The 19,250-nt window shown below is 41.3% G+C and overlaps 2 protein-coding genes and 2 long non-coding RNA genes across 7 annotated transcripts in view; 2 read left to right on the top strand and 2 right to left on the bottom strand.

The window, feature by feature from the left end:
• Positions 1-6,269: 6,269 nt before the first annotated feature.
• On the bottom strand, positions 6,270-10,864 carry LOC146679736 (uncharacterized). The gene is made up of 3 exons (XR_014918513.1): positions 10,835-10,864; positions 8,705-9,839; positions 6,270-6,593 (listed from the first exon to the last, which is right to left on the bottom strand). It is a non-coding gene; the product is annotated as an uncharacterized LOC146679736 (long non-coding RNA).
• LOC146679737 (uncharacterized) lies at positions 7,295-9,183 on the top strand. Of its 2 annotated transcripts, XM_085450145.1 has the most exons (4): positions 7,295-7,334; positions 7,420-7,527; positions 7,605-7,778; positions 8,386-9,183. In XM_085450145.1, exons 2-4 carry the CDS (start codon positions 7,477-7,479, stop codon positions 9,016-9,018), a joined length of 858 nt encoding a protein of 285 aa, XP_085306271.1. In that variant the 5' UTR covers positions 7,295-7,334; positions 7,420-7,476; the 3' UTR covers positions 9,019-9,183. The 2 variants fall into 2 exon arrangements, with proteins under 2 accessions (XP_085306271.1, XP_085306270.1); XM_085450144.1 differs by having other exon boundaries at positions 7,299-7,527.
• A 3,732-nt stretch (positions 10,865-14,596) lies between the features above and the next one.
• Positions 14,597-18,321, top strand: LOC146679735 (uncharacterized). Of its 3 annotated transcripts, XR_014918498.1 has the most exons (8): positions 14,597-14,766; positions 14,930-15,059; positions 16,552-16,683; positions 16,801-16,900; positions 17,019-17,078; positions 17,167-17,257; positions 17,424-17,581; positions 18,245-18,321. It is a non-coding gene; the product is annotated as an uncharacterized LOC146679735 (long non-coding RNA). The 3 variants fall into 3 exon arrangements; XR_014918499.1 differs by having other exon boundaries at positions 14,598-15,054; XR_014918497.1 differs by having other exon boundaries at positions 14,599-15,059.
• An 871-nt stretch (positions 18,322-19,192) lies between these two features.
• The window catches only part of LOC146679734 (stonustoxin subunit beta-like), a gene marked incomplete at its 5' end in the record, with an annotated part of 843 nt that continues 785 nt past the window's right edge, over positions 19,193-19,250 (bottom strand). The window contains one exon of the mRNA XM_085450424.1: positions 19,193-19,250. This exon is cut by the window's right edge and continues 558 nt beyond it.

The raw sequence follows: 19,250 nt of genomic DNA, 5'->3' as shown, positions 1-19,250 counted from the left end.
CTTTGGGTCCAGGCCCAGCCACGTGTTTGTAAGCTGCTGTGCTCCTCACAAATAAAGCCTGAAGCAGCTCAGACTGTTAGAAGCAGCACTGAGCCCTGTTACAGTTATAGTGTTAGAGCAACGGCTGCAGCCTACAGCATTTAAACTAGCTGACAGTAAACACATCAGTCCAGATGTTACCACATTACTTTGTGATGCTGAGAGTTAAAGGAGACTGGCTGATTAAAATCCCATTCCTTACATCACCGTCCTCTGCTCTGACTGCTTTCATTTAATCACAATCAGAATACTTTTTTGATCCCCAGGGGAAATTATTTAGGTTACAGTGCTGCAGCACAAACAGGAACAAAGACACAACACACTAAGTAAGAAATAGCACAATATACACAATATATACATGCATACATATGAGTCACTTATAAGTAACATGTGAGTGCTGGGGTCTATGACAGCAGGCAGGTCTGTATTTATGTCCAGGCTGACATGAACAGCTAGTAGTTCAGGGTTCAACACTCAGGAAAGTGTGTGACCTTCCACACTGACAGAAGATGCTAAACATGACTTTAAACTGTTGTTTGTTAAAGCCTCACAGATCTGAGAGCAGGGCTCAGTGGGTACATGAGCCTTTATACATGAAGGCTTTCTGTTTCCAGGAGAGGAAACATGTGATCCAGCTGTGTTTGGTCACATGGATCTGCTCTGCATGGATCACCTGACTAAAACATGTTGTTATTATTGTTCTTACAGTCTTAAATCGGTACATCAGGCGGGTCACATGACACCCGGGGGTGACAGCAGCATCTTTCCTCTTTAGAAAGCTGCTCTCTGTCCCAGGAGCTGTTGTCACAGTAACAGTAGGAACAGGAAGTCACATGCTCTCTGCTCTGTGATTGGCTGCTTCTTATCTCAGCTTCCTGCAGAGGGTGGGGTCTGCTGATGACGCACACCAACAGAAGTGTGACTTTCACTTCCTGTTTATTGCTGTTGTTCTTAAAGCTCTCAGGCGATGCTGCAGCGCCCCCTGCTGACACAAACTCCTCCCTCTGTCTCAGAGGTCACAGGTCAGCCTGCTGCAGAGGGTCTGCCTGTTCATGGACTTCCTGTTACAGAGACGGGTCTCAGCGTCAACACTGGTTTCTGATTGGACGGTGTGGAAACCCAGCTTCCTCCAGCCGAGTGATGTGTGGATTCATCACTCTCTGTGGATCAGTGTAAGTCTGTGTGTGGGTCAGCTGCAGGACTTGTTTGACCTTTGACCCTGGCAGACAGAGCTGGTTACTGCTGTGTGACTCCTGCCGTCGCTCCACTTTAAATTTTACTTAAAATAAGTCCTGACATGGCCCCGCCCCCTCTGACCTGCTGCTCCTGGATGTGCTGAGGACACAGCGGAGGCTCAGAGGGGGCGGGGCTTTCCCCGTGGCGGTAACCAAACTGCATTAGGTCGCTGCACTGCCAGTGTTTAACCACACCTCTTCTGACTGACCTTTGACCTTTGACATGTTGATTTGATCCTTATTTAATGACGTCTTTTATCTAGTGATTTAATTCTGTGTATTTATATGTGATGGTGTTCCTGAGTTCAGCCTCAGCTGATATCCACAGACGCTCCTATTGGCTGGTTTTAAAAACACATTTTTCCATTCGCCTTTAGGTCAGGAGATGCACACGCCTACAGTACAGCCAGGGCTAATCTAAAGAAGGGCATCAAAAAAGCCAAACACCATTACAAAAAGAAGGTAGAAGAACACTTCTCCAACTCCAACCCCCGACGCATGTGGCAAGGACTCCAGACCATCACAGACTACAGGACCCCCGCATCCTCTGATGTCTCCTTCCTCAACGAGCTCAACAACTTTTATGCTCGTTTTGAGCGAGGGAACCCCACAACCACAACCAAAGCAGACATGACGCCAGACCACCAACCTCTGACTCTCTCCCCCACCGATGTAGGAGCGGTGCTGAGCAGGATCAATGTCCACAAGGCTGCAGGTCCCGATGGCATCCCCGGGCGTGTTCTCAGAGCGTGTTCTGGGGAGCTTGCAGGAGTGCTCACAGACATATTCAACCTGTCCTTGGCCCACGCTGTGGTACCGGCCTGCTTCAAATCCACCTCCATCGTCCCGATACCCAAAAACTCCAACCCATCTTGCCTCAATGACTACCGCCCAGTAGCACTCACCCCCATCATCACTAAGTGCTTAGAGCGGCTGGTCCTAGCACACTTCAAATCCTGTCTCCTCCCCACCCTGGACCCCCACCAATTCGCATACCGGTAGAACAGGAGCACAGAGGATGCAGTCTCCATCGCACTGCACTCTGTCCTCTCACACCTGGACAACAACAACACCTACGCCAGAATGCTGTTTATAGACTTCAGTTCAGCATTCAATACAATCCACCCCTCACAACTCATCAGGACACTGACAGACCTGGGCATCAGTTCCCTCATCTGTAAATGGTTACTGGACTTCCTGACCAACCGCCCCCAACATGTCTGGCTGGATAACCACTGCTCATCTACCATCACAATGAACACCGGTGTACCACAAGGCTGTGTGATGAGCCCTTTCCTCTACTCCCTCTTCACCCACGACTGCAGACCTGCTGATGGTTCCAACACCATCATTAAGTTTGCAGATGACACCACGGTGATTGGCCTCATCAGTGACAACGATGAGGCCGCCTACAGGGAGGAGGTGGATCGTCTGGCTGAGTGGTGCGACACAAACAACCTGCTGCTTAACACCGAGAAGACCAAGGAGCTCATCGTGGACTACAGGAGGAATGCTGACCCACATCCACCCATCCACATTAAGGGGACGGCTGTGGAGCGTGTGAGCAGCTTCAAGTTCCTGGGAGTCCACATCTCTGAGGATCTCACCTGGACGACCAACTGCTCCAAGCTGGTCAAGAAGGCTCACCAGCGCCTCTTCTTCTTGAGGACTCTGAGGAAGAACCACCTGTCCTCAGACATCCTGGTGAACTTCTATCGTTGCACCATCGAGAGCATCCTGACCAACTGTATAACAGTCTGGTACGGGAACTGCTCTGCCTCGGACCGGAAGGCGTTGCAGAGGGTCGTGAAAACTGCCCAGCGCATCGCCGGAGCACCACTTCCTGCCATAAAAGACATCTACAGGAAGCGGTGTCTGAAAAGGGCTGGGAAAATCATCAAAGACCCCAGTCACCCATCACATGGACTCTTCACCCTCCTGCCCTCTGGGAGGCGCCACAGGAGCCTCCGGACTAAGACCACCAGGTACCGGAACAGCTTCTTCCCCACAGCTGTCAGACTCCTGAACTCTGCCTCCTGACATCTGACCCACGTTAAACTCATGGACTGAACATACACACACCCACAATGGACAACTGTACCCTCAAACACAATAATAACATGGAGTGAACCACCACTCACAACCACTAGCACTTTATATAGCCTCTGTAGAAACTATCTACACCCTCACTTATCTTAACTGCACTACTATATAGCTCTGTGTAAATAATCATTCTGTACATTCAATAATCTTTAATCCTACAACTGTTTACAACTTGCATAGTTCCCATTTCTGTATAGCTGTATATCTCAGATTTCTGTAAAGTTATTTATTTCATATTCTGTATAGTTTTTCATATTTATATCCTGTTCATAGCTTGTACTCACTACAGCCTGTACATACTTAGTTATAGAATATTCACAACATACTTCATACCGTGTACATTATAACATACCATAATAGACCCATTTCTGTAATATACTTACATATCTATACTATTGCTAATATATATTGTAATATATCTATATCACTAAAGCACTTCTGGATGGATGCAAACTGCATTTCGTTGCCCTGTACCTGTGCATGTGCAATGACAATAAAGTTGAATTCTATTCTATTCTATTCTAAAGTGACTCTTTTAAAAACATGTCTGCCTGAAATTCACATTTCATTTATTTTGGGGGATTTTAACAGAGAGATAGAACTTTATGAATCCCTCATGTTTATCCTCCAGGGAATCCAGTTTGTAGTAGCAGAACACCGACAAATTTTTACACAGCACAGAATTAGGATATCAAATAAAGGGGAATAAGAGAATATGAATATAAGCATAAATACACTGAACAAAAATATAAACGCAACACCTTTGTTACTGCTCCCATTCCCCATGGGATGGACGTAGAGACCTAAAATTCATTCCAGATACACAATATAACCATCCCTCCCAAACAGTGGTCACAAATCAGTCCAAATGTATGGTAGTGGGCACATCTGCTATATTGAGATAATCCATCCCACCTCACAGGTGTGCCACATCAGGATGCTGATCTGACATCATGAGTAGTGCACAGGTGTACCTCAGACTGCCCACAACAAAAGGCCACCCTGGAATGTGCAGTTTTGTCTCACAGCAAAATGCCACAGATGCCACAAGCAATGAGGGAGCGTGCAATTGGCATGCTGACAGCAGGAATGTCAACCAGATCTGTCGCCCGTGCATTGAATGTTCATTTCTCAACCATAAGCCGTCTCCACAGGCGTTTCAGAGAATATGGCAGCACATCCAACCGGCCTCACAACCGCAGACCTCGTGTAACCACACCAGCCCAGGACCTCCACATCCAGCAGGTTCACCTCCAAGATCGTCTGAGACCAGCCACCCAGACAGCTGCTGGAACAATTGGTTTGCACAACCAAACAATTTCTGCACAAACTGTCAGAAACCGTCTCAGGGACGCTCAACTGCATGCCCGTCGTCCTCATCGGGGTCTTGACCTGACTCCAGCTCGTCGCCATAACAGACTTGTGTGGGAAAATGCTCACATTCGATGGCGTCTGGCACGTTGGAGAGGTGTGCGCTTCACGGATGAATCATGGTTCACATTGTTCAGGGCAGATGGCAGCTGAGAATGTCCCAGTTCTTGCATGGCCAGCATACTCACCGGACATGTCACCCATTGAGCATGTTCGGGATGTGCTTGACCGGCGTATACGACAGCGTGTACCAGTTCCCACGAATATCCAACAACCTCGCACAGCCATTGAAGTGGAGTGGACCAACGTTCCACAGGCCACAATTGACAATCTGATAGACTCCATGCGACGATGTGTTGCACTGCATGAGGCAAATGGTGGTCACACCAGATACTGACCGGTTCTGGGTCCCCAGACCCCCAATAGCGCAAAAAACTGCACATTCCAGGGTGGCCTTTTGTTGTGGGCAGTCTGAGGTACACCTGTGCACTACTCATGATGTCAGATCAGCATCCTGATGTGGCACACCTGTGAGGTGGGATGGATTATCTCAATATAGCAGATGTGCCCACTACCACACATTTGGACTGATTTGTGACCACTGTTTGGGAGGGATGGTTATATTGTGTATCTGGAATGAATTTTAGGTCTCTACGTCCATCCCATGGGGAATGGGAGCAGTAACAAAGGTGTTGCGTTTATATTTTTGTTCACTGTATATACATATATACACAGACCTCACACAGAGACAGCAGCTACACTGTGTGTGGATGTGATCCACAGTCACAGCTGTGGGTTTCAGTCAGTGTGTCTCTGACTTCATGGTCACATTTCAAAGCTTATTGGAGCCAGAAGATGTTCAAGTAAAAGATTTATTGCTGTACTCGTCTACCAGGATAACAGGAGGTTCATAAAGCTGTGTCATACTTCAGCTTTACATCATGCAGTAGTAGTTTATTAAACCCCCCAAAATATGACTATCCAGAGTTGGGACCAGGAAGCAGAGTTGCAGTCTTACACGCCTCTCTGCAGCTTCTCTCCTCCTGCTACCCCCCAAAAACCCATCTCCATAGAGACTGTGTCAGCTCCCAAACAGACAAAAACAAACTAAAAACCAGCAACAAACAACTTAAACATAAACAATCACAAAGAAAGAACAATACAGTATCCACATCTGAACCAAAGAGTAAAACAGTGAAATGTGGATTATTAAACATTAGGTCTCTCTCCTCCAAGTCTCTGTTAGTACATGTTAGTAAAAACATTTCTGCATTTTACCCATATTTTATTTTTAACTCAAAATCAAAGATTCCAGATTCTCCTACATGTTGGTTTTGAATCAGATAGGACGACAGATTTCAGGTGGCCCTGTGTCTTTCTCTATTACATTTGCCACTGTGTAACTCAAAGTTATTTAAGGACTAGTTTATTTCAATGGATGAGTTTACTGACTGACGCGCAGAAGAAATAGTTCTTTATGGAGCCTAGATGGTGTGAATGATGAGACCAAAGACTGCAATATCTTGTACCAAAAATATATTGAATAAATGGAGGAAAGGGGAAATGGAACAAAATAATTAACACAACACACAACATAAATGCCCACAATTAAATAATAAATCAATGCTGTGATCTTTCTGTGCAAAAGTCCTTTTTGGTCCTCTTCTTTTTAAAGTTCACTTTTAAGGTATTCCTCCTTAGAGTCCAGCTTCATACAAATGGGGAAATATGTCCGTAATCCAAAGACGGCTAAGTGGGGGAAAGAGGGGAAACAAAGAATGGTCCTACCGGCTCGCCACTTCAATATGAAGAAGATTAATTCAAAGGGAGGGAACAAAACCTGACCTGTAGGTCAGAAAAACGTCCATTAGCACATCAAGTTCGATTCAGTTTACCGGTAAACAAATATATTTTTCTGCAAGCCTATGTAACAATGCAAATCATCATCAACCAATGTACAACAGTTAAATTATTAATTATCTTGGCTACGTAGCTTAATCTATACATTCCAGTAGCGTTCGCTACAAACAATACAAAAACAACAATAAAGGAAAACAGCTGTCTAACAGACAGCATAGCCGAATTCAAGGCAACACATAACAATAATCATTCAATCGCACTTTGTTTCAAAGTAAGCCCATTAAAATGCTCAAGTAAATAAAAGTGTTCAAAAACAGCGGTTTTTGAGCCGGAGTTCTGCTCGCGGTGGGAACGCCGCCGCACAAAGTCATTTTTTAATCGCGAAAACGATCGACTGGTTACTGACAACCAAAAGGTTGTTTTTGGTAGATATTAAAGATCATGGGTGGGCGGGGCAAATGGAGCAGTTTTCTACAGTCGAGTAAAATTCCAGGAAAGAGCTGGGTGTGGCTTTCCTTTAAATCACATGATCAACAGCTTTAAGATGGAGGCAACTCGCTCAGTGTTTCCTGTTTCATTCTTAGACTGTGGCGATGGTAAGTAGCAGCTTTTCACTTGTTACCTGGCATCTTTTCAGCCACCAATGATAGTCATTGTATGTTATCAACATTTCACTAACTATGTTTTTCTCTCATGTTTAAAATAGGCCGACCAAGAGCAAAATAGGTATGTCTGCAGACTCTGCTGTAGCCAAAGTTATCAGATCTCCTGTGTCTTTAAATCCCTAACTGCTCGATCATTATCATTTTAGAAGACAACAATTTCTCAAAGGAGGTTCAAAACTAATGCCTACAAGATTACCAAGAGGATGGTTCGGGGCTCTTACATGACTCCGGGAAGTCAACACTTGGTGGATGAGGTGTGTTACCTTTGACACTTTTAAGACAGTCCTGTTTATCACTACTAACAATAAGCAAATATGTTTTCACTCAACAGATCCTTCACAGCATGTTGTTTCTGGGCAAAATCAACAACATCCCCTTTTCTCCAGAAGAAATCTTCCCTAATCCTTTTGTTTTGGGTTCTTTAATGAGAAGATATCCCAGGCCTTTTAAGTTGTATTCGACTCAGCTTCCCAGGCGAAGTCCCTTCTCCTGTGTGCTCGACATGGTAAGATAACTCTTCTCACATTTTCAGTCAATCTGACAAACTTCCAGTTTTTAGGAAAGTATAATGCAAAGTGCTTTTTTACTGAGAAATCCAAAGAAAATCCATACTGTACCTTATACTTCAACATATGCTTCTAGCTATACTTCTCCACCAAACACAGAGACTGCAGGAGAGCTGGAGACTTGCTTCAGAATTTGTTAGTTCTAAATAATGTCTAACAGACTCATTATTGGAGATGCTTACAGTCTTCAAGGCGTATATGATGCTGTCACTGTGTAGCTGCTGGATCTGTTAAGTCAGCTCAAAGACTCTAAATTCAGCGTGTTTTGACAGCCCGGCATAGCAAAATAGAAAAAAAAAGGTCAATTAGCAAATTTAATTATAAATTAGTGAGAACAAAGATGGATTTTTGCTTATTGATTTAAAATTAAATAGATTTTTGTGACTTGTTTCACCCCCTATCTTAAAATGTCTAAACCAAAAGCATCCAATGGTCCTGCATAGTTAAATAAGTCAAGCAGCGAAACAAACATGTTGATCAACTTTCTATGAAAAACAACTATATAATCAGGTGCAACACTTTGACCAGATCTGTAACTGTTTTCAGATCGTCCTGCAAAATAACTCAGAGAATGAAGAGCAAATAAAGCAGAGTCTGCAAGATCTCCTCACAGACTTGGACTTAGAAGAGAATAATAAAAAAACAGCTTTCGTCTCGTCCACCATCTGCATTTCTCAAAAATCCCAAACCAACAAATCAGAAAGGTACTGCGGAGTCTCCATGTCCACCAAAGGTCCTAACGCTGGGAAAATTATGATTGCTGCCTCCTGTCTTAGCAAATGGCATAAATATGTATCTGGTGCGGTGATGACCTATTATCCAAACACAGTCCAGAAAGATTACTTTGATGGAACAATTGAAGTACCTGGAAATATCAGGTGTGAGGCTTTTTGTCTCCGTGATGGTGCCAGAATGAAGCCTTGCAGATCATGTAAGAATTTGTTTGGCTTGAACACAGAAGACCTCAGAGAGTGGCCATATGGTAACTGTGCTGAAGCTGAGAGCCTGAGCAATTTGCTTGAAAATGAGAGAGAAGTTGAAACACATGTGGATGAATACTCAGCTGAAAAGGACAACAGGCAGAGAGCTGAGGATGAGGTTGGTAGGGTTCTTAGAACCGTGTTGCAAAGGATTCGGTTTAACTGGACAGGTGAATTTTACAACCCAGAACAAGAGTGAGATTTCATGAAATCATTTGCATTCATCATTCTGATAAATCAAAGATTCTCTGCTCTGACAGCATCTGTGTGGATTTTCTGTAATCACAGAGACGTGTATAAGCATGTTTACTTTCCATCTCCATGTAATTGTCACATTTAATAATTAAAACTGGCTTCTATGGGTTTTTGTTTGTTTGCTTACATATCTAGTGTTTAATGCAATATGAAGCATTATCAGACAGCATTTATTGGGAAGAATCCCATGTTTATACTGGTCTGTACCCAGGGTACACAGAAAATAAAAACACATGTTTTCTTATTATGATCCCAACTATAATTTACTTAAGCAAAAGCACTACATGTGTAGTTATAATATTTATAGCAGTTACTGTTGAGCTTTAAATTTATCATCTTAAATGTTTATATGCTGATTATATTGCTTTATATAAGAAAGGCCTAACTCTGAGTACACTCTGTGCCAAAAAGTGCTGACAGGAAACTGCATGCTTTTGCAGAAACGTGCTTTTGCAGCTAGAAAGTGAAGCTGATATATATCAGTTTTAATTAGTTTTTACCAACTGCTTGCTAGGGCAATCCCACGAGTTTGGTGTTTTTGTATTGAACATGATTCCAAGTGCTTTCTATAACACATAGCAGAGGTGCCACAACAAAGACTGAGAAGAGGACAGGAAGAGACAGTGAAAGAGATGCACTCCTTCGCCATTCATGTTAAAGCGTTGCATAGCTTTAATTTTAGAGAGTGTTGCATAACTTTAGTCATTTTTCTACCACAGGTGAAGCCAAGAATTGTGAAGCTCTCTTTTGGCCAAATACCAGAATCTGTAAGAAGAAGAAAAAACAAACAATCAAATAGGTCATTATTAAGAGAACAACAATCTCTTGATGATTATCCACAGTGTCTTTGATAACTCTGAGATACAAACTGTCAAGGATATACACATCCCAGCAAACAATAGCTGTGTTTGACTAAAGCGATTAATAACAAGGACAGAGCTACAATCACTACAGTCAAACATAAAGGGCTTAATCCTGAATCCAAGTCTGAGCTGTGATGCCGTTGGTGCTGAAAGCTGCTCAGATCCTGAAGCTGCACGTTTTGTCTCTCTCTAACCAAACCAGCAGCAAAAGAAGACACATTTCGCTTGACATAAACATTGTCATGAATTCCCTCTTACTTTTGCTGGTTTGCTTCCACCACCATTAAAACACACACAGAAAAACAACACAGCACAGCTCTCTGCCTCTCTCAGTGTACTTTAAGAACACCGTTTCCCATCTCAAATCTCTGTTTTTGGCATTATTCGCTTGCTTGTTATGAAGCAGTCTACCGTTGTTTACAGCCATTTTTTTTTTAATGACTTCCGACAAGACAGCCTCATTTCTGCTGTTCAATACCAAATTTTATTTATTTTTTTCAAATTAAGTGAAACTGCAAAATGCTCTGCTGTGTCTCTATTAAAACCTCTGAATCACTTCAGCAGCATCAGCCAATGTACATTTGTTGAGTCGTGGTTCTCGTCTGCTTTTGTTCTACTGCAGAATAATATTTTTAAGGTTATCTACTGTAAAAAGCTAGGCCAGGAAAATCTGCTTCATGGTTTTGTGTTTTATCCTCAGTTACTTTGACACAAAAGCATCTGCTGTGATGCTCACACCTCTGATGAAGTTTCACAAGTGTCAGTACTGATAAATGATCAGAATTATAATGTTTCTGACTCTCTGAGTAAGAATTAAATGGAATCTAATTGGGACCTTGTGAATTGGAATTGAACAGGTTCTAGAAATCAGTGATGATACTCAGCTCCAATACCCACCTATGATATTAGGCTGACGAACGCTGACTGGGTTTCATTTACCAGCTTTTCATGTTCTTCCTGCAGTTTCCTCCCCACATCACTCATCTTAACCTTTTTCCAGTCCTCCTCAGTCTAAACAGAACACACAACAATACAAAGAAAAGCTCAGGTGATTGATCTCTAACACTAGGCATCCCCAGTCTTATTCTTAGCAGTCTAACTTCTCACCATATCTTTGAAGGCCTCTCCATTGTAGTAGCGCTTGGATGCTGGATACTCTATCGTTTTGTCACATAGTTCCAGGAAACTGGAAGCCACCAGATGCAGCTCCTCTCCGTCATAGCCGTACAGCTTTTTGTCCTCACGCGTCATCAGCACAAGCTCGTCACATGGACATGAGGTGCCCTTTACCACACCAATAACCTGCATTTTTACAATCTCGGGAAGGTAGAATTTTCCCCAGGCGTTAACTTCATCATCATCCCCGTCGTATTTGGTGTTCTCAAGCTCTTCTATCCACAGGTCAGCACCACTTGGCTTCTTCAGGTGAACGCACATGCTTTTGTTTTTGGAAACAAAATCTTTCACCCATTTCAGGTACTTTTCACCTGGAAAGAAGCAGACAAGACAAGGAAATATGGATGAATGTAGAAGTGTTGGAAAAGACAAATAGCAAGGTTATCCTACAGCAGTTTGTGAAAATGTTGTATCTTGAAATAAGCAGGCAAAATGAGGATCTCACTTATCTCATATGTTCTGACTACCGACTTTCTTCAGTTAAAGGACAAAAAAAGGGCACACTGGAGGCTGACAGAGTGTGCAATGGTGGGAATCATTTTGCAGAACTCACTAAAGTTTGTTTCTCCTGGAACAAGCTTTTTACACTTCGGCAAATGAAAATACTGTGTTAAACTAAAAAAGAGCACCAGACCAAGGTCTACAGTACTAACAGAAAAACATGCCGTTACCTGTTGCCTGTCGACACAGCTGCTGATCTTCCTCACCAAAAAAATGAGGATCCCTGAAAGGAATAGAAAGGTTATGTTAAAATGAATGACTGTCACGGTGATCATGGGAAGCTCCGAAATATCACAACAATAGCTACGAAATCACAAAATGCAGTGTGATGTCTGTAAGCACCAAACATGACATCTCTGCAAATTCATCTTGAAACATGTAGGTACCTCACACGTACAGCTGCAGCCATCTCAGCCATTTATCACTGTGGCTGCCAAGTGGCTGCCACTTCACAAGCGCATGGCACAACATAGAAGAGCCACCTCCACAGGACAAGACTCAGCTGTCCATCTGCATCTTAAGGATAAAGGACACTCTTTCGAGGATGCTAATGTTCACATTTTGGGCAGAGAGGACAGATGGTTTGTAAGAGGAGTGAAAGAAGCATCTATGTCCACTGTGAGCGACCATCTTTGAACAGAGGCGGGGTTTACGACACCAACTCTCTGCCATCTATAATCCAGTTTTGAGATCCTTCCCAGACGCCTTAACGCCCACTCACATCCTGGGCCATCTGACCTCAGGAATTCGCATGATAAGGTGGGGCCAGGTTTCACAATGAACTCACCCGAAACTGGCTGATTGGGACCCACACCCAGTTTCCCACCTTGGCTCAGGTGATTAGAGGATCATCAGGGGTCCTTTTGTCCCTCTGTGGGGGGATACTCCCACTAGGCTTATATCTGGGACTCTCCACCATTTGACCTTAGAACTGAAGAAGCTTCTCGGATGAGAGGTGAAACGTCTTCAAGTAACTTAAAGAAGTCCAGACGCTTTTCTTTGCAAGCTCCTTTGACTACGATGACCTGGATGACTGAGAACCTTCACAGACATAAGGTGAATGTGACAAACAAAGCGCCTTCTTGTTCTCTGTGATAATGTAAAGTTATTAATGAAAAAACAAACGAGTAAAAAATGGACTGGAAACATGTCTTCAATCAAAACTCGACAAAAACAAAGAAACAGCCTCACTTCTCTGCGACGCTCCCTAAAAATGACGTTACGTGTTACGTACCAGAGATTTCTATACAGCCCTTTATCAAGCCGAGAGAAAGTGACGCAAACCCTCCGACTAATAACGACTAGCAGAGAGGCTCAGCTGAGTGTAGTTACCTGGTTTGCAGATGCATACAGACGTTTCCTGTCCTCTCGGACGCAGCTGTGATAGAACATGTGGTGCATTACCGCCACCAACTGGCTTGGAGTGAGGACCGGAAATCGCTCATGCCAAATCAAAAAAAAAAAAACATAAAGAAAGATTAAGTGAAGAGATAAATGAATACATTAAATCAAGAAGAAAAAAACCCACCACCGGACATATACATCCTCATATCCTTCTGTACAAATGAGTTTGTTTTAGAAACTGAAAAAAGCCACAAAACCTTCACATCTAGAAATCCTTTGCAGTAAAACTTGTTTTTTGGCAGGTTCCACAGGTTTTGAATCAGTTTTCTTCTTTATTCCTGATAATTTTGACAATGAAAAAGAACATGTTCTATAGGGCTTTGGAGTTGACGTCACGCCGCAATGCATTGTGGGAGCGCGGCACCATTTTCGAGGTCTACGAATCAAAACAAACACACTGTGTTGGAACGACGATTACAAGATGCTTAAAAGCAGCTCAAAAGAGAATGGACTGTATAGAGACCGATTGCGTCCAGAGGCGAAGCGGCGGTACTTGCAGAAAATAGCGTGCAGTGGAAATGTGGACCCGTATGAAATACGGCCGTGGAGTAGAAACCCTGAAGACGTAGCCTGATATATTTTCGTACCTTATCTGTGGAGTCAGCGCGTACAAGTCGTCATTCAAACAAAGGTAAGTCAGCTCGAGTACTGCGTGTGAAATGCGTTTGATTTCCCTGCAAACATTCACATTAGTGCAGCATAAATTCATTCATGAGGGGAAATTACAGTGAGAACATGTGGAGGCTGTTAGAGGGAGAAGATAGTGAGTTCAGTGCAGGGCTGTGCAGAGAGGTTTAAAGGGGCGGGTGCTCAAAGTTAAAAAGGGGCACATTGAACCAGGCTGAATAACAACAACACACATTCATCAAGAATCTAATATGGGAAGGGCAGGGCTGTGCACTGTAAAAAAAGTCAGTAAAATATACAGCAAAACACCGTCAAATTCCAACGGTAATGGAGCGTAAAATCAAAAACTTCCTTTTACTGTATTAAATAGATTGAATAACCGTTAATTGTGAGACTGGATAAAACTTTGTTTTTTACTGTAATAAAATGTTGAAATTATAAATATTTTCTGTGAAAACAAATAAATATGCATACATTTTACAATTACATATTGTAATGTTGAAAATGTCTGAAAAACTTAGATTTTACGGTATTATTTGAGTAAAACTACATCTTTTTGGGGTTGTGCACATTGGAATTCACAGTATAAAGCTGTAGATTTTTAAGCAAACAAAAACATTCATTTTTACAGAAACAAGATGTTAAAAAATAGGGTCCACCGTAATAATACAACCAGTACATACCATTAAAAAAAAGCAAATATCAGCAGTGAAAGTTAATAAAACTGATAGTATTTTTATTTATTTTAAAATTCAGATACTGATATACAGATTAAAAGTTAGGCCTGCAGTATATCATTGTTAACCTTCTGATAAAAAAAATCAACAGCAAAAGAAGATGTTAAAAATAAAGTTTATGGTTGTGAATAAAATTGATTTCAATAATCTTTTTTAATTATTATTTTAAAACAACTTTATGTTGTTGTGTTTCACACCATATTATCAGACCACCTTAAGTGGGTCGGCCTTAAATTTTGAATTTGTGTGATCGCTGTTGATTGGTAGCTAAACTGCTGGTAAACTGTGTACAGACGTTTTACGTTCGAATTGCAGAGAAAAAAAATCTGGTAGCAACATTGTGCAGTATGAGCGAACCATTTCACCAAAAAAAGGGGAAGCAAGGTAAGACGTGGCTGCAGCGGTCTGCAGACGTGACTTCTGATCAAATTCGAACCTCCTAAAGAAACAAAGAGCGACGTTACATTGCGGGATGACGTCACCTGAAAATGACCAATAGCGCGGCGCGCTGCTGAGCTGTGTGCCAACCGCTCTTTTTTTCATGCAGGAGACTCAAGTTGGCTTCGCTAACGGACACAGTTTTGAACTCGTATATTAGCGCCATTTATTGCTGCTTGGACCACAGCATCTTCGGAATTTGTAGACATCCTGGCAGCTTACAATTAGTTCGAGGTGAGGTGAGTACATGCAACTTCAAGTTATCTCTGTTATAAAAATCCACCAGCCCAGCGTTTATAGATAATTTTAGCAGTTCGTTTTTTATGAGTGAGGTTGTGAATTTAGTTAGCATTTGTGAGTTGAGTTAGCATTACTGTCGCGAGGGAAGCATTGCTCTGGATTAGTTTCTGTATATGGCGTGCTTAATTCGCTAGGGAGGAATTACCAAAGTACATGGAGTTATGTTAACGTGTAATTTCTGTGGTAAGGTAGTTCAGTCATCAAGGGGCTACGTGCTTCATTGTAAACTGCATCGGAATGAGCCACGTTGTTTCTTTCGGTGTATTGAAGCAGGCTGCAAGCAGACATACACCAGGTATGGCGCGTTTAAGGCTCATTTTTACCGAAGACACTGCCCCCACCCATGTCACTGGTGTGGCGGTGGTTTCTTCGTTTACATGTGCAATGGCGATGTGTGAACGTCAGTGTCAGAACTCTAAAGAGTTAATAGCTCATCTGAAGAGCCATATTGTGGAAGGACACGTGGTCACTTGTCCAGTAAGAGGATGCACAAATACCTTTAGAGTTAAATCATCTTTTACTGCTCACATGTCACGTAAACACAGAGTTTTCAGACAGCAGCATTGGTGATTTATATAGACAGTCTGCATGTCAATCATCATCTGTTCCAACCACATCAGATGACTTTGTACCCTTGATTTCCGAGCCTGCTGCACAGTCTATTGCACATGAAGATAACATGGAAATGCCCCCTGAATTCTGTGATCTTTTTCTGAGAAACGTTTCACTATTCTACTTAAAATTGCAGGGTCAGTTTCTACTGCCTGCTTCAACCATACAGAACATTGTAGAGGAAATGCAGAACATGCATGAGTTGGGACAGACATACAGTTTGGGTAAACTTGCATCACTGTTAAAAGATGACACATCATTATCAGAGGAGGACATCAACAAAGTCTGTGAGTCTGTCAAAAGCTATGATCTTTTTTCTGCATGTCATACCGGGCCATTGAGGACAGTGCACTCCAGAGCTCAGATCTTTAAAAAAGCCTTCAACTATGCGGAACCAAAGAAAATATTTTTAGGGAGAGATGAAAACAGAAAAGATAGGTTTGCCTATTATGTGCCTTTAAGAGAGACTTTGAGATGTCTGCTAGAGTCTGATCTGTGGCAGAAATCAGAAGAGCCCTCTACTGAGCCTCCTGCTGATGTTCTGTGTGACATAAGTGATAGTAAGCTGTTTTAAATAAAAAGATTTTTTTGGTCAAAACCCACTGACTTAATTGATTTCTATCCATTAACATCTTACATGAAGTATGGGTACCAAATGGTTCCATTGAAACACAGTGTGCTGTCACAATAATGGTGCTGTTAGTTTGGTACTTACGAAACACTGTATAAAAGTGTAGTATCAAGCAGGATCAGCTTCATATTTTAAGACCAAAGGTACCACTTGGTGTAAATTGACCTTTATTCACATTCTTTTATCAGACATCTTGGAAATGGGGGGCAGCATAAGGAGTTCCATTACTAAGGTGCTGCCGGACCTGTCTGCCTCAATCCTTGAAATTGTACTGGAGGCACTACAATCATTAGGAGTGGAGACATCTGAGAAACAAACCAGTAAGTATTATGATTTCATTGCACAATAGCCATGAAGGGCTTTCTGTTTTTTCTATTATGCTTTGGCCAAGGTCCAAAAAGTACAATTAATCTATTGTTTGTGATATTGTTTTACAGCACCAAATATGGAAATTTCAAGCCAGGCCAGCATATCGTCTCCATCTGTTTTAAGGTTTAAGGGTGGTGGCACAGCTAAGACCCAAGAGTCTCTTTCAAGGTTAGTAAAGTAAACAGATTCAAGAAGATATTTTACACATTTCTTTGTCGTCTGTCTCTAAATCTTATTTTGTCTTTATTATGATTAAAAAGGTTTGTTTTGTTCCTGCCCTTTTCAGACACTGAATTTGAGCAGAAACCATAAGGATACTCAAAGGACCTGTGACTCTCAGGAAATGGTGAGATTTCAGGTCATAATCTTTTTTTTCCATTAAATTAATTTTCCTTTTTCCCTTTACAATATTGCTGTTTTGTTTTTGTAAACAGCATCAAATGAGAGAGACAGATGAAACAGTTTCAAGACAATGGCAGGAAAAAAATGCTGAAGATTGAAACAAACCTTGGCTGGAAATATTTGGTATGTGTTTTACCGTAAATCAAATTGTTGAAAAACATTCAGCTACACTGTAACACAGGGAAACTTGATTTGCACTTATTTTGTTACTTTAATTTCTTGTCTCATTATTTTTGTCAGTTATTATTGTTTATGGTGTATGCCCTTCTTGTTTTCCTTCTGAATGCAGAAGGTATCTAGCCAGTCCACAATGAAAGCTTCGTTGCACCCAATGAGTCTTCTGGCAGAAATGATGGCGGCTGTATTCTTTGGTTTCCCTAAACATCACACCCTGCCTGTTTATACGAGGCTCTTCAATTAAGTCTGCACCCAAAGATTCAATAAGAGGTAAGCAGTGGTATTATTCAAGTTTTGCTAAAGAAAGATGGACAGGAGACACTAATCTTAATCAGCCGAGCTCAGGTTCATGTCCAGGTGAGCAGTTTCATACGCTATAAAATGTAGATTGAATGATAGGTCTCATCACCATGCATTCAGCCATTAACTTCAAGTTCTATGATAAATCAATACGAAACTTAAATACGTTTTCCAACAAATTATGATTATGATTGTGCGTTGTCTATGTATAACTTTTACATAAGTAGATTTAAAGTATAACTATTGCCAAAACGCAACCTGGGCTGTTTTTTTTGTTTGTTTTTTTTTTTTACTGTATCGATTTTGATGCGCTCAAATTTATGCCCCGGCCCCCTAGTATTCCCATTCACTGGCTATTGACCACAAAACAAAATCACGGTCAATCTCAAAAACGGCTTGTTTGTCGTAATTATGCTTTTAGATATATGTTTGTCTCGTTTACAGTAAAAAAAAAAAAAACAACTGAAAAAAACAGCCCAGGTTGCATTTTGACAATAGCTATCCTTTAAGAACTGTATATTTTACACTTAAGAAATCATTTATCATTAGATCTGGTTTTGGCAGCACGTTTTGTTCATTTCTGTGCATTTTGCTCAAGCACTGATCAAACTTTGTCCATTTTTTTTGCTGCAGAGGGGATCCTGCCAGTCCAAAGTGAACTCCTGATGGACATTGAAGTACTCCTGCAGAGCTTGTATCTTCAACACCATGCGCATCAGAAACTCCACCGAGTCCTTTCCTTCACCAAGGCAGGACCCAGTGACTCATTACTGTTGATAGGTCAGGGGCAGGTAATATTTTGTTTCATGTTTATTCATTCCTCCATGGATTACCAGCCATATATATGGACACATGCTGTATTCTCAAGATCTATGCTGTTTTGTAGGAATAGAGAAAATAATATGTTTAGTCTGTTTTCAAATGGTATGTCAAATTTTCTCATTGTTTATCAGTAATATTCTCTACCTTGGTTGTATATGAGCATCTTTAGATTTTTCTATATTTAGCGGTTGCAAATGTAAAATGTACAGTAAACCATTTATGTTCCTCATATTGTACTGTATTTTTAGCGGTAAAATACCGGCAGCTGTGGTTGCCAGGAATTTACCGTAAAATGTATCTGGTCAAAATAAAATGCTGTAATTTGTTATACAATTTCACTGTGTTTTTTACTGTCAAAGGTTTTAATAAGGTTTAACATATTTCTGTTATTTTTACAGTTATTTACAATAATAGGGTCTATCCTATTACTGTTAAATTAACAACAAATTACTGTAAATATTATTATATTATTACTTTTTTTTTTACTGCAAATATCCGTAAAAAGCTATGGAAAGTTGCATTTTTTACATTAAATTGCTGTATAATTGACAAATATATTTGGTTTTTTCTATCATGATTTTGGTAAAATAATACGTTGTCTACCTTAAAAATTAGGGTTACAAAACCAGTATACCGTATTGTCTTTTACAGATTCCACATTTTTTACACGGTATATTCCTGGCAACCACAGCTGCCGGTATTTTACCGTAAATTTGACAGATTTTTTTTTACAGTGTGAAAACGTGTTTGAGTGAAAGAGACAGACATGTACAGACTGAACTATCTGTTCAACAGTCAGAGTGTTTCTGTAACAGGA

The sequence above is a fragment of the Copadichromis virginalis genome, unplaced genomic scaffold (assembly GCF_057382275.1).
Source record: "Copadichromis virginalis isolate Kocher_CV1m ecotype Utaka unplaced genomic scaffold, C_Virginalis_male_GT1.1 unmapped_scaffold_1, whole genome shotgun sequence".
NCBI classification, from domain to species: Eukaryota; Metazoa; Chordata; class Actinopteri; order Cichliformes; family Cichlidae; genus Copadichromis; species Copadichromis virginalis.
Note: the sequence above shows the minus strand (reverse complement) of the source record. Positions and strands in the feature narration are given on the sequence as shown.

What these genes read in the sequence shown, in the direction of transcription:
- LOC146679737 (XM_085450145.1), top strand. Translation starts at nt 7,477, where the DNA reads ATGGTTCGGGGCTCTTACATGACTCCGGGAAGTCAACACTTGGTGGAT. An exon ending in GTCAACACTTGGTGGATGAG is followed by an intron (nt 7,528 to 7,604) that starts GTGTGTTACCTT and finishes TTCACTCAACAG; the next exon opens with ATCCTTCACAGCATGTTGTT. An exon ending in TCTCCTGTGTGCTCGACATG is followed by an intron (nt 7,779 to 8,385) that starts GTAAGATAACTC and finishes AACTGTTTTCAG; the next exon opens with ATCGTCCTGCAAAATAACTC.